Raw genomic sequence first — 15,273 nt, forward strand, 5'->3', positions numbered from 1 at the left:
AGCCGAACCCACGAGTATCACTTGTCATACTCCCTGACTTAAATATAGAGTAATGGAGGACACCAAGCTGAACCCACGAGTATCACTTGTCATACTCCCCGAGAAAAATATAGAGTAATGGAGGACACAAGCTGAACCCACGAGTATCACTTGTCACACTCCACAAGTTCAATATAGAGTAATAGAAGACACCAAGCGGAACCCATGAGTAACATGTGTCATACTCCCTGAGTTAAATATAGAGTAATGGAGGACACCAAGCCGAGTGCATGAGTATCTCTTGTCATACTCCCCGAGTTAAATATAGAGTAATGGAGGACACGAAGCTGAACCCACATTAATACTTGTCATGCTCCCCAAGTTAAATATGGAGTAATGGATGACACCAAGCTCCACTCACTAGTATCATTTGTCATACTCCCCGAGTTAAATATAGAGTAATGGAGGACACAAAGCTGAACCCTCGAGTAACATGTGCCATATTCCCCAAGTTAAATATAGAGTAATGGTGGACACCAAGCCGAACCCACGAGTATAACTTGTCATACTTCCCGAGATAAATATAGAGTAATGGAGGACACCAAGCTGAACCCACGAATATCACATGTCATACTCCCTGAGTTAAATATAGAGTAATAGAGGACACCAAGCGGAACCCATGAGTAACATGTGTGATACTCGCCAAGTTAAATATAGAGTAATGGAGGACACCAAGCCGAACCCAAGAGTAACATCTGTCATGCTCCCTGACTTAAATATAGAGTAATGGAGGACACTAAGCAGAACCCACGAGTATCACTTGTCATACTCCACAAGTTAAATATAGAGTAATAGACGACACCAAGCGGAACCCATGAGTAACATGTGTCATACTCCCTGAGTTAAATATAGAGTAATGGAGGACACAAAGCCAAACCCACGAGTAGCATGTGCCATACTCCCCAAGTTAAATATAGAGCAATCGAGGACACCAAGCCGAACCCACGAGTAAAATGTTCCATACTCCCCAAGTTAAATATAGAGTAATGGAGGACACCAAGCCGAACCCACATTAACTTTTGTCATTCTCCCTAAGTTAAATATAGAGTAATGGATGACACCAAACTGTTCCCACTAGTATCACTTGTCATACTCCCCGAGATAAATATAGAGTAATAGAGGACACCAAGCGGAACCCATGAGTAATATGCGTCATACACACCGAGTTAATTATAGAGTAATGGAGGACACCAAGCGGAACCCACGAGTAAAATGTGCCATACTTCCCTAGTTAAATATAGAGTAATGGAGGACACCAAGCCAAACCAACAAGTAAGATGTGCCATACTCCCCAAGTTAAATATAGAGTAATAGAGGACACCAAGCCTAACCCACTAGTATCAATTGTCATACTCCCTGAGTTAAATATAGAGTAATGGACGACACCAAGCTGAACCCACAAGTAACATGTGCCATACTCCCCAAGTTAAATATAGAGTAATGGAGGACACCACGCCGAGTCCATGAGAAACATGTGTGATTCTCGCCAAGTTAAATATAGAGTAATGGAGGACACCAAGCCGAACCCACGAGCATCACTTGTCATGCTCCCCGAGTTAAATATAGAGTAATGGAGGACACCAAGCCGAACCCAATAGTAACATATGTTATGCTCCCTGACTTAAATATAGAGTAATGGAAGACACCAAGCCAAAGCCACGAGTATCACTTGTATACTCCCCAATATAAATATAGAGTAATGGTGGACACCAAGCCGAACTCATGAGTAACATGTGTGATACTCCTCAAGTTAAATATAGAGTAATGGAGGACACTAAGCAGAACCGACGAGTATCACTTGTCATACTCCCCGAGATAAATATAGAGTAATGGAGGACACCAAGCCGAACCCACGAGTATCACTTGTCATACTCCCCGAGTTAAATATAGAGTAATAGAAGACAACAAGCGGAACCCATGAGTAACATGTATCATACTCCCTGAGTTAAATATAGAGTAATGGAGGACACCAAGCCTAACCCACGAGTAACATGTGCCATACTCCCCAAATTAAATATAGAGTAATTGAGGACACCAAGCCGAACCCACTAGTATCACTTGTCATACTCCACGAGTTAAATATCGAGTAATGGAGGACAACAAGTCGAACCCACAAGTAACATGTGCCATACTCCCCAAGTTAAGAATAGAGTAATGGAGGACACCAAGCCGAGCCCATGAGTATCTCTTGTCATACTCCCCGAGTTAAATATAGAGTAATGGTGGACACCAATACGAACCCACGAGAAACAGGTGCCATACTCCCCAAGTTAAATATAGAGTAATGGAGGACACCAAGCTGAACCAACGTTAACACTTGTCATGCTGCCCAAGTTAAATATAGAGTAATGGAGGACACCAAGCCGAACCCACTAGTATTACTTGTCATGCTCCCCGAGTTAAATATAGAGTAATTGAGGACACCAAGCTGAACCCATGAGTAACATGTGCCATACTCCCCAAATTAAATATACAGTAATGGAGGACACTACGCCGAGCCCATGAGTATCTCTTTTCTTACTCCCCGAGTTAAATATAGAGTAATCATGTACACCAAGCCGAACCCACGAGTAACATGTATCATACTCCCTTTGTTAAATATAGAGTAATGGAGGACACCAAGCCGAACCCACGAGTAACATGTGTGATACTCCCCAAGTTAAATATAGAGTAATAGAGGACACCAAGCCAAACCCACGAGTAACATGTGCCATACTCCCCAAGTTAAATATAGAATAATGGAGGACACCAAGCCAAACCCACTAGTATCACTTGTCATACTTCCTGAGTTAAATATAGAGTAATGGATGACACCAAACTGTTCCCACTAGTATCACTTGTCATACTCCCCGAGATAAATATAGAGTAATAGAGGACACCAAGCGGAACCCATGAGTAATATGCGTCATACACACCGAGTTAATTATAGAGTAATGGAGGACACCAAGCGGAACCCACGAGTAAAATGTGCCATACTTCCCTAGTTAAATATAGAGTAATGGAGGACACCAAGCCAAACCAACAAGTAAGATGTGCCATACTCCCCAAGTTAAATATAGAGTAATGGAGGACACCACGCCGAGTCCATGAGTAACATGTGTGATTCTCGCCAAGTTAAATATAGAGTAATGGAGGACACCAAGCCGAACCCACGAGCATCACTTGTCATGCTCCCCGAGTTAAATATAGAGTAATGGAGGACACCAAGCCGAACCCAATAGTAACATATGTTATGCTCCCTGACTTAAATATAGAGTAATGGAGGACACCAAGCCGAACCCAATAGTAACATATGTTATGCTCCCTGACTTAAATATAGAGTAATGGAGGACACCAAGCCGAACCCACTAGTATTACTTGTCATGCTCCCCGAGTTAAATATAGAGTAATTGAGGACACCAAGCTGAACCCATGAGTAACATGTGCCATACTCCCCAAATTAAATATACAGTAATGGAGGACACTACGCCGAGCCCATGAGTATCTCTTTTCTTACTCCCCGAGTTAAATATAGAGTAATCATGTACACCAAGCCGAACCCACGAGTAACATGTATCATACTCCCTTTGTTAAATATAGAGTAATGGAGGACACCAAGCCGAACCCACGAGTAACATGTGTGATACTCCCCAAGTTAAATATAGAGTAATAGAGGACACCAAGCCAAACCCACGAGTAACATGTGCCATACTCCCCAAGTTAAAAATAGAATAATGGAGGACACCAAGCCAAACCCACTAGTATCACTTGTCATACTTCCTGAGTTAAATATAGAGTAATGGACAACACCAATCTGAACCCACAAGTAACATGTGCCATACTCACCAAGTTAAATATTGAGTAATGGAGGACACCACGCCGCGTCCATGAGTAACATGTGTGATACTCACCAAGTTAAATATAGAGTAATGGAGGAAACCAAGCAGAACCCACGAGTATCACTTGTCATACTCCCCGAGATAAATATAGAGTAATGGAGGACACCAAGCCGAACCCACGAGTATCACTTGTCATACTCCCTGAGTTAAATATAGAGTAATAGAAGACACCAGGCGGAACCCATGAGTAACATGTGTCTGCTCCCTGAGTTAAATATAGAGTAATGGAGGACACAAAGCCAAACCCACGAGTAACATGTGCCGTACTTCCCAAGTTAAACATAGAGTAATGGAGGACACCAAGCCGAACCCACTAGTATCACTTGTCATACTCCACAAGTTAAATATAGAGTAATGGAGGACAACAAGCCGAACCCACGATTAACATGGGCCATACTCTCCAAGTTAAGAATAGAGTAATGGAGGACACCAAGCCGAGCCCATGAGTATCTCTTATCATACTTCCCGAGTTAAATGTAGAGTAATGGAGAACACCAAGCTGAACCCATGAGTAACATGTGCCATACTCCCCAAGTTAAATATAGAGTAATATAGGACACCAAGCCGAACCCACGAGTAAAATGTGCCATACTCCCCAAGTTAAATATAGAGTAATGGAGGACACCAAGCCGAACCAACGTTAACATTTGTCATGCTCCCCAAGTTAAATATAGAATAATGTAGGACACCAAGCCGACCCCACTAGTATCACTTGTCATACTCCCCGAGTTAAATATAGAGTAATGGAGGACACCAAACTGAACCCACGAGTAACATGTGCCATACTCCCCAAGTTAAATATACAGTAATGGAGGACACCACGCCAAGCCCATGAGTATCTCTTTTCATACTCCCTGAGTTAAATATAGAGTAATTGTGGACACCAAGCCGAACCCACGAGTAACATGTATCATACTCCCTTTGTTAAATATAGAGTAATGGAGGACACAAAGCCGAACCCACGAGTAACATGTGTGATACTCCCCAAGTTAAATATAGAATAATGGAGGACACCAAGCCGAACCCATGAGTATCACTTGTCATACTCCCCGAGTTAAATATAGAGTAATAGAAGACACCAAGCGGAACCCATGAGTAACGTGTGTCATACTCCCAGAGTTAAATATTGAGTAATGGAGGACACAAAGCCGAACCCACGAGTAACATGTGCCATACTCCCCAAGTTAAATATAGAGTAATGTAGGACACCAAGCCGACCCCACTAGTATCACTTGTCATACTCCCCGAGTTAAATATAGAGTAATGGAGGACACCAAACTGAACCCACGAGTAACATGTGCCATACTCCCCAAGTTAAATATACAGTAATGGAGGACACCACGCCGAGCCCATGAGTATCTCTTTTCATACTCCCTGAGTTAAATATAGAGTAATTGTGGACGCCAAGCTGAACCCACGAGTAACATGTATCATACTCCCTTTGTTAAATATAGAGTAATGAAGGACACCAAGCCGAACCCACGAGTAACATGTGTAATACTCCCCAAGTTAAATATAGAATAATGGAGGACACCAAGCCGAACCCATGAGTATCACTTATCATACTTCCCGAGTTAAATATAGAGTAATAGAAGACACCAAGCGGAACCCATGAGTAACATGTGTCATACTCCCTGAGTTAAATATAGAGTAATGGAGGACAACAAGCCAAACCCACGAGTAACATGTGCCATACTCCCCAAGTTAAGAATAGAGTAATGGAGGACACCAAGCCGAGCCTATGAGTTTCTCTTGTCATACTCCCTGAGTTAAATATAGAGTAATGGAGGACACCAAGCCGAACCCACGAGTAACATGTGTGATACTCCCCAAGTTAAATATAGAGTAATAGAGGACACCAAGCCAAACCCACGAGTAACATGTGCCATACTCCCCCAGTTAAATATAGAATAATGGAGGACACCAAGCCAAACCCACTAGTATCACTTGTCATACTTCCTGAGTTAAATATAGAGTAATGGACAACACCAATCTGAACCCACAATTAACATGTCCCGTACTTCCCACGTTAAACATAGAGTAATGGAGGAAACCAAGCCGAACCCACTAGTATCACTTGTCATACTCCACGAGTTAAATATAGAGTAATGGAGGACAACAAGCCGAACCCATGAGTAACATGGGCCATACTCCCCAATTTAAGAATAGAGTAATGGAGGACACCAAGCCGAGCCCATGAGTATCTCTTATCATACTTCCCGAGTTAAATGTAGAGTAATGGAGGACACCAAGCCGAACCCATGAGTAAAATGTGCCATACTCCCCAAGTTAAATATAGAGTAATGGAGGACACCAAGCCGAACCAACGTTAACACTTGTCATGCTCCCCAAGTTAAATATAGAATAATGTAGGACACCAAGCCGAACCCACTAGCATCACTTGTCATACTCCCCGAGTTAAATATAGAGTAATGGAGGACACCAAACTGAACCGACGAGTAACATGTGCCATACTCCCCAAGTTAAATATACAGTAATGGAGGACACCACGCCGAGCCCATGAGTATCTCTTTTCATACTCCCTGAGTTAATTATAGAATAATTGTGGACACCAAGCCGAACCCACGAGTAACATGTATCATACTCCCTTTGTTAAATATAGAGTAATGGAGGACACCAAGCCGAACCCACGAGTAACATGTGTGATACTCCCCGAGTTAAATATAGAATAATGGAGGACACCAAGCCGAACCCATGAGTATCACTTGTCATACTCCCCGAGTTAAATATAGAGTAATAGAAGACACCAAGCGGAACCCATGAGTAACGTGTGTCATACTCCCTGAGTTAAATATTGAGTAATGGAGGACACCAAGCCAAACCCACGAGTAACATGTGCCATACTCCCCAAGTTAAATATAGAGTAATGGAGGACACCAAGCCAAACTCACTAGTATCACTTGTCATACTCCACGAGTTAAATATAGAGTAATGGAGGACAACAAGCCGAACCCACGAGTAACATGTGCCATACTGCCCAAGTTAAGAATAGAGTAATTTTAGGACACCAAGCCGAGCCTATGAGTATCTCTTGTCATACTCCCCGAGTTAAATATAGAGTAATGGAGGACACCAAGCCGAACTCACGAGCAACATGTGCCATACTCCCCAAGTTAAGAATAGAGTAATGGAGGACACCAAGCCGAGCCTATGAGTATCTCTTGTCATACTCCCCGAGTTAAATATAGAGTAATGGAGGACACCAAGCCGAACCCACGAGTAACATGTGCCATACTCCCCAAGTTAAATATAGAGTGATGGAGGACACCAAGCCGAACCCACGAGTAAAATGTGCCATATTCCCCAAGTTAAATATAGAGTAATGGGGGACACCAAGCCGAACCAACCTTAACACTTGTCATGCTCCCCAAGTTAAATATAGAATAATGGAGGACACCATGCCAAACCCACGAGTAACATGTGCCATACTCCCCGAGTTAAATATAGAGTAATTGTGGACACCAAGCCGAACCCACGAGTAACATGTATCATACTCCCTTTGTTAAATATAGAGTAATGGAGGACACCAAGCCGAACCCATGAGTAACATGTGTGATACTCCCCAAGTTAAATATAGAGTAATGGAGGACACCAAGCCGAACCCATGAGTAACATTTGTGATACTCCCCGAGTTAAATATAGAGTAATGGAGGATACCAAGCCGAATCGTGATGCTTGCAAACCAACCAAGCCACTCACACGTGGCTTCTTAATGCACACCCTCTACACTGCTAAGACACATCCACAACCAACCTACACAGCACAGCCCCCAGCCAGGTCATCCAAGGTCCCCCTCTGGACACAGACGCCTCCGCGCTCCTGACACAACACACATAGGCACTGACCCCATGCAGAGCTCAGGATCCCTCCTCCCCCATCCCCCACCCCCCAGACCCCATGGAAAGCCTGGAGACCTTGGAAACGCCAGCTGGGCGTGATGCTATGCGGCACGGTCCCCGCATCACTGTTTCCAGGTATTGCAATCTTGTTTGCGCAGGTGCTCGCATTGCCTAGGGGGGCCCAGCGGCAGGCGCAATGTTTTGCGTTGCATACAAAAAGTGGGGAGGGCCCTGTATAACACAGTGGAATGGGACACAAATCTTAAGCAAAAAACAACAAGGTCCACTGTGATGAAAAGATAAATTCAATAAATCGTAGACTTGAAATGTACAGTGTATCTCTCATTATTTCACTGTCATTCTGATGTAAGCCAAATCAAAATTCTGTAAGCCATCCAGTGATTATTTCATAACATTTATGGATTTGTTCAATTACAAATGAAGAGGTGGTTGTAAATTTTGAAATACAAATTTGTTGTAAAAAACACATATTCAAAATATATATATATAAATATATGTGGGTGCTCAAAGAAAGAACATATATTGAAACAGTTAGGCAAGATCACACAAAGCAAATAAGCAAACATAAGAGGTTTTTTTGACAAAATGAGAGATGGTGTGAGACCAACAATTGATGAGAGCAAAAAAATCTGAAAAAGTATCTTTTTTTCTCTTTCTAAACTTCAAGATTCTTAGTTTAGCTTGTCATTCGTCCTTCTCTATTCATCATTCTCTTGGCAGGTCTGCCTACGTGCTGGTGTCCAATCCAGCACACCTGCCGGGCAGTGATTTCAAAAGATGCCTTCCTCAGGGCGAGTGGACCCTATGGGGAAGCAGACACAAGAAAAGGAAATAAGTTGTACTTGTGGCTTTCTGAATAAGTTTGGCTGTTCATCTTTTAAACACATTTCTCATTATTAGACTGCCTACTGACTAGTGGTCCCTAACAGACATCTTAGCCAAACATGGGGGGCACGATCTGTAGGGAGCAGGACAGGTGTGACCAAGGAGGTATAGGCGTTGCAATTCGGAAGATAAAGCTGCTAACAACTCGTCGGTTGTAGTCCAGGCGGATGGGGAAATCCAATGGCCGAATGTTATAGAAAAGACTGGATCCGGTAAATAGACAAATAATGAAGAGGTCTACTTGCGGCTTTCGCGTTTTTTTAAAAGAACACTAGAAATACTGGTTATAGAGCTGCATAAGGAGGGGGAGAAGCCGACCTGCGGGCCAGGGAGCTGCTGGTGCTGCTCTCTTTCACCTGGACACTGGCATCACATGGTAGGCGTGGCTGCTAGGGGCCTGGGGTTGCCATCCCTTGCCCAGGTACTGGCACCATGTACCCAGAGTGGCAAGAGAGGGCAAATGGCACGAGTGCCTGCTTTATCAGGGTGGCTTTGCCCTTCAGTGATGCGAGTATATGGCAACACGATGGCAAAGGGTGTCCTACAGAGCCAGCACATCACCGCCATGCATGTCAAGGGGTCGGAGTAGCTGGCATGGGGTACCCACCCCTGGCAGCACAGATTACAAAAGCCAAACCCATTGGCCTTGCCAATGCCTGTCCATGCAAGTCTGAATACCGAGGCGGGTCATGACTCCACCTTTCATCCTTCAAAATGGGATAAACAGCACCATTAAAAAAGGGTGACAATGGCACCTGCTATTAGAGTGCTTAGAAACGGGAGGAGTCCTTCGTGAGGCTCTTTATTATTATTATTATTATTATTATTATTATTATGTTGCTGTGTGAGTAACGGCCAGGATAGCTCAGCTAGTTATTCCTGTGTGTAACCCGCAAGCTTTGGAGGCTGATACATTGACTACCATCACATTGGGTAGTAACTGCTATCATTACAGAGCTTAGAAGCTAGAGTAATTCAGCATGAAGCACTAGATAACATGTTACAGGATTACTGCCCTGCGCCCAGCGTCTATTGTTGGCAGGTCTCATGTTTCTTATATGAGGCCAGCAACATGTCACGATAGTTTCCATGATGTAGGCATGTCTTGGAAAATGTGAAGGGCCCAAGGTCTCATATCCAGGCGTGTCTTTGTGGTCAGCTATGATGTTGCCCCTACCTCCAACCCCCCACCCCACCGCCCCCCTAGCAACCCCCGCCCCACTGGGCCCCCGTCGATTAGGAGCCGCAGATGAGCCAATCGGGTTAGCCAGAGAGTTGTCCAAGGACATCTCGCGCTACGGCCTGGCCGTGCCCGCCTCCGATAGAGGGTATAAAGAGCAGGCCTCCCGAAGTGCCTCGGTATCCAGCTGCTCCTCCAGGCACTATGAAGCTCCTACTCCTAAGCGTCCTCCTATCGGCGCTGCCGGCCGCCCTCTATGCCCTCCCGCTGCCTGGACTCGCCGGGCAGGTGAGTAGTGAGCTTAATGTATGTTCATATGTATAGCGCCGACATGCCGCCTTCATGGCCCTCTGGGGCATTGTGAGCCAGCTGGAATCAGAAAATGCAAATACTGTCTGAGACTCTCAGGGCACACATCGCATTGAATGAATGATTTAACTTGTAATGCTGAGAGTGTTGGACTACACCTCTCCCCTATTCATGGGGCTTTCAAGCGTCCCACGGCGCATTCTTCTAAGACGTGGTGGGGGGGGGCTCTGGGGGGGGTGCTGTCTGTATCTCCAATGTATGGCAGCGAATTGCATTCCCAGGTCATTAACGAGTTACAAGGACACTAGCTGCATGACCCGGCGTTTCAAACACCGACCTCTCGAACTCTCCCTCTCTCTCTCTCTCCTGCTCTTTCTCTCTCTTTGCGCTCTCTCTCCCTGCCGCGCTTGCACTCTCCTCTCTGCCCACTTTCCCCTCCTTGTTTCAAACAATGACCTCTCACACTGCTTCTTCCTCTCTCTCTCCTTCTTTTTAAACACCGACCTCTCAAACTCTCCCTCTCTCTCTTTCTCTCTCTCTCTCTCCCTCTTTGCGCTCTCTCTCCCTGCCTCTCTTACACTCTCCTCTCTCGCACTTCCCCCTCCTAGTTTCAAACAATGGCCTCTCACACTGCTTCTCCCTCTCTCTCTCCCTCCTTTTAAACACCGATCTCTCACACTCTGTCCTGTTCCTCTCTCTGCTCTCTCCCCCTCCCTCAGGGGTGGACTGGCCCTGGAAATACTGTTTAAAGAGGCCCAATATTGCACATTTCCAGTAACCCAACTCTTTTCCTATGGTAAAATTTGCAAAGACCACACAAAAGATTCCTACGGTACAGAGGCCTACCAGGAAATCTCCAGCGTTCCCTGTATGCCAGTCCACCCCTGACCAGGGTGCAGAGGCCTGCAGGGAAATCCCCAGAGTTCCCTGTATGCCAGTCCACCCCTGCCCAGGGTGCAGAGGCCTACCGGGAAATCTCCAGAGTTCCCTAGAGGCCAGCCCACCCCTGCCCACGGTGCAGAGGCCTACCGGGAAATCTCCAGAGTTCCCTGTATGCCAGTCCACCCCTGCCCAGGGTGCAGAGGCCTACCGGGAAATCTCCAGAGTTCCCTAGAGGCCAGCCCACCCCTGCCCAGGGTGCAGAGGCCTACCGGGAAATCTCCAGAGTTCCCTAGAGGCCAGCCCACCCCTGCCCACGGTGCAGAGGCCTACCGGGAAATCTCCAGAGTTCCCTGTTTGCCAGTCCACCCCTGACCAGGGTGCAGAGGCCTGCAGGGAAATCCCCAGAGTTCCCTGTATGCCAGTCCACCCCTGCCCAGGGTGCAGAGGCCTACCGGGAAATCTCCAGAGTTCCCTAGAGGCCAGCCCACCCCTGCCCACGGTGCAGAGGCCTACCGGGAAATCTCCAGAGTTCCCTGTATGCCAGTCCACCCCTGCCCAGGGTGCAGAGGCCTACCGGGAAATCTCCAGAGTTCCCTAGAGGCCAGCCCACCCCTGCCCAGGGTGCAGAGGCCTACTGGGAAATCTCCAGAATTCCCTAGAGGCCAGTCCATCCCTGCCTATGGTACAGAGGCCTACCTGGAAATCTCCAGAGTTCCCTAGAGGTCAGCCCAACCCTGCCCACGGTGCAGAGGCCTACCGGGAAATCTCCAGAGTTCCCTATAGGCCAGTCCACCCCTACCCAGGGTGCGGGGACCTACCAGGAAATCTCCAGAGTTCCCTAGAGGCCAGCCCACCCCTGCCCAGGGTGCAGAGGCCTACCGGGAAATCTCCAGAGTTCACTGTAGGCCAGTCCACCCCTGACCAGGGTGCAGAGGCCTACCGGGAAATCTCCAGAGTTCCCTATAGGCCAGTCCACCCCTGCCTCAGACTCTCTCCTTTTCTCTCTCTTTGCTCTCTCTCAAGCACTCCCTTTCTCTCACCCTCTCTCCCTCATTTCAATCACCGACCTTTTTCTCTCCCGCCCTCGTGTCAAACAAAGATCTCCCACTCTCTCCTTTTCTCTCTCTCCATCCTTTCGAACACTGATCTCTCGCATACTTGCCTATTCTCTCTCTGCTCCCCCCCCCCGCTGTGTCGCACACAGCGGGGGGGGGGAAGTGAGTTACGTTGTTATAGCTGCGTTTTTTAGAGGCCCCCCAGCCTTTGCTGACAGCTTCTGGGTAAGAGTTAAAAAAAACAGATATCTTAAAGTTTCAAAAAAGGAAAATATTTAATTTTACTAACATTGTAAACTGGCTTCTTTTAAAATGGTGCAGTGTTTATTTCTACAGATCACGTCCAGTACACACTGAACACCTAATAGGAATGTTGCTTTAGTCTTACTGAGCAAAGCACATTATCACATCCTAGAGTAACCATAGAGTATTTTCTGATAGAAGGTTTCCATTGCAAGATGGACGCTCTGGTACAGTCCTATTGTAGAAATTATTCTATGAACAAGGGAAGGAGACAAACAGCAGCAATGAAGGTTTGAGACTGCTTTGCATAAAATCAAAGAAGTTTGGGAATTTAAAAATGACCACAGATTATATGTGACACATAATGTTGTGATAAAGGGTTAAACGCTTGTATCACTAAGTGCACAGTGTGCACTGGGTTAGAGGTGCAATTCATTTTACACAACCTCACCCTAGCATTAAAGTGTTTGTAACCATAAGCCACATGCATTCATAGAGAGAGTCTCAGGATTTTGATGTCAGGATAAATCGTCTGTGCAGCGGTTACTCCATTAGGGTGTAAGGGCTCAGGGTAAGGGTAGCTCTGCCCATCAAACGATGAACAGGGGTCGTGACAGGGGAGAGGTCTAGGGGGACATGGGGGACTCGGGGACATGGAACAGCGTGTCAGCAAACACGATGTCGAGACAGTGACCCAGATCCAGCTGCTGTTTAGAGACTCGGGACCCAGATCCAGCTTCTGTGTAGAGACTTGGGGCCCAGATCCAGCTGCTGTTTAGAGCCTTGGGACCCAGATCCAGCTGCTGTTTAGAGACTTGGGGCCCAGATCCAGCTGCTCTTTAGAGACTAGGGAACCAGATCCAGCTGCTCTTTAGAGACGTGAGACCCAGAGCAAGCTGCTGTTTAGAGACTTGGGACCCAGATCCAGCTGCTGATTAGAGACTTGGCACCCAGATCCAGCTGCTGTTTAGAGACTTGGGACCCAGATCCAGCTGCTGTGTAGAGACTCGGGGCCCAGGTCCAGCTGCTGTTTAGGGACTCGGGACCCAGATCCAGCTGCTGTTTAGAGACTTGGCACCCAGATCCAGCTGCTGTTTAGAGACTTGGGACCCAGATCTAGCTGCTGTTTAGAGACTTAGGACCCAGATCCAGCTGCTTTTTAGAGACTCGGGACCCAGATCCAGCTGCTGTTTAGGGACTTGGGACCCAGATCCAGCTGCTGTTTAGAGACTTGGGACCCAGATCCAGCTGCTGTTTAGAGACTTGGGACCCAGATTCAGCTGCTGTTTAGACACTTGAGACCCAGATCCAGCTGCTGTTTAGAGACTCGGGGCCCAGATCCAGCTACTGTTTAGGGACTCGGGACCCAGATCCAGCTGCTGTTTAGAGACTTGGGACCCAGATCCAGCTGCTGTTTAGACACTTGTGACCCAGATCCAGCTGCTGTTTAGAGACTCGGAACCCAGATCCAGCTGCTGTTTAGAAACCCGGGGCCTAGATCCAGCTGCTGTTTAGAGACTTGGGACCCAGATCCAGCTGCTGTTTAGACACTTGAGACCCAGATCCAGCTGCTGTTTAGACACATGGGACCCGGATCTAGCTGCTGTTTAGAGACTTGGGACCCGGATCCAGCTGCTGTTTAGAGTCTCGGGACCCAGATCCAGCTGCTGTTTAGAGACTCGGAACCCAGATCCAGCTGCTGTTTAGAGACTCGGGACCCAGATCAAGCTGCTGTTTAGAGACTCGGGACCCAGATCCAGCTGCTGTTTAGGGACTTGGGACCCAGATCCAGCTGCTGTTTAGACACTTGGGACCCAGATCCAGCTGCTGTTTAGGGAACTGGGACCCAGATCCAGCTGCTGTTTAGAGACTTGGGACCCAAATCCAGATGCTGTTTAGGGACCTGGGACCCAGATCCAGCTGCTGTTTAGAGACTTGGGACCCAGATCCAGCTGATGTTTAGAGACTTGGGACCCATATCCAGCTGCTGTTTAAAGACTCAGGCCCCAGATCCAGCTGCTGTTTGGAGACTTGGTACATAGATCCAGCTGCTGTTTAGGGACTTGGGACCCAGATCCAGCTGCTGTTTAGAGACTCGGGGCCCAGATGCAGCTGCTGTTTAGAAATTCGGGACCCAGATCAAGCTGCTGTTTAGAGACTTGGGACCCAGATCCAGCTGCTGGTTAGGGACTTGGGACCCAGACCTAGCTGCTGTTTAGGGACTTGGGACCCAGATCCAGCTGCTGTTTAGAGACTCGAGACCCAGATCCAGCTGCTTTTTAGACATTCGGGACCCAGATCCAGCTGCTGTTTAGAGACTTGAAACCCAGATCCAGCTGCTGGTTAGGGACTTGGGACCCAGACCTAGCTGCTGTTTAGAGACTTGAAACCCAGATCCAGCTGCTGGTTAGGGACTTGGGACCCAGATCCAGCTGCTGTTAAGAGACTTGGGAGCCAGATCCAGCTGCTCTTTAGAGACTAGGGACCCAGATCCAGCTGCTGTTTAGACACTTGGGACCCAGATCCAGCTGCTGTTTAGAGACTTGGGACCCAGATCCAGATGCTGTTTAGAGACTTGGGACCCAGATCCAGCTGCTGGTTGGGGACCTGGGACCCAGATACAGCTGCTGTTTAGAGACTTGGGACCCAGATCCAGCTGCTGGTTGGGGACCTGGGATGCAGATCCAGCAGCTGTTTAGACACTAGGGACACAAATCTAGCTGCTCCTTAGAGACTTGGGACCCAGATCCAGCTGCTGTTTAGAGACTCGGGATCCAGATCCAGCTGTTGTTTGCAGACACGGGACCCAGATCCACCTGCTGTTTAGAGACTTGGGACCCAGATCCAGCTGTTGTTTGGAGACTTGGGACATAGATCCAGCTGCTGTTTGGAGACGAGGCACCTAGATCCAGCTGCTGTTT

General features: G+C 47.2%; 1 protein-coding gene across 1 annotated transcript in view; it reads left to right on the forward strand.

The window, feature by feature from the left end:
* The first annotated feature begins 10,050 nt into the window (after positions 1 to 10,050).
* The window catches only part of LOC138520069 (hatching enzyme 1.2-like), a 56,801-nt gene continuing 51,578 nt past the window's right edge, over positions 10,051 to 15,273 (forward strand). The window contains exon 1 of the mRNA XM_069632596.1: positions 10,051 to 10,151. Within this exon, the coding sequence (XP_069488697.1) occupies positions 10,068 to 10,151 (84 nt within the window). The 5' untranslated portion in view covers positions 10,051 to 10,067. The remainder of the gene's footprint in view (positions 10,152 to 15,273) is intronic.

This window comes from Ambystoma mexicanum, chromosome 13, assembly GCF_040938575.1.
Source record: "Ambystoma mexicanum isolate Mex_15411 chromosome 13, UKY_AmexF1_1, whole genome shotgun sequence".
NCBI classification, from domain to species: Eukaryota; Metazoa; Chordata; class Amphibia; order Caudata; family Ambystomatidae; genus Ambystoma; species Ambystoma mexicanum.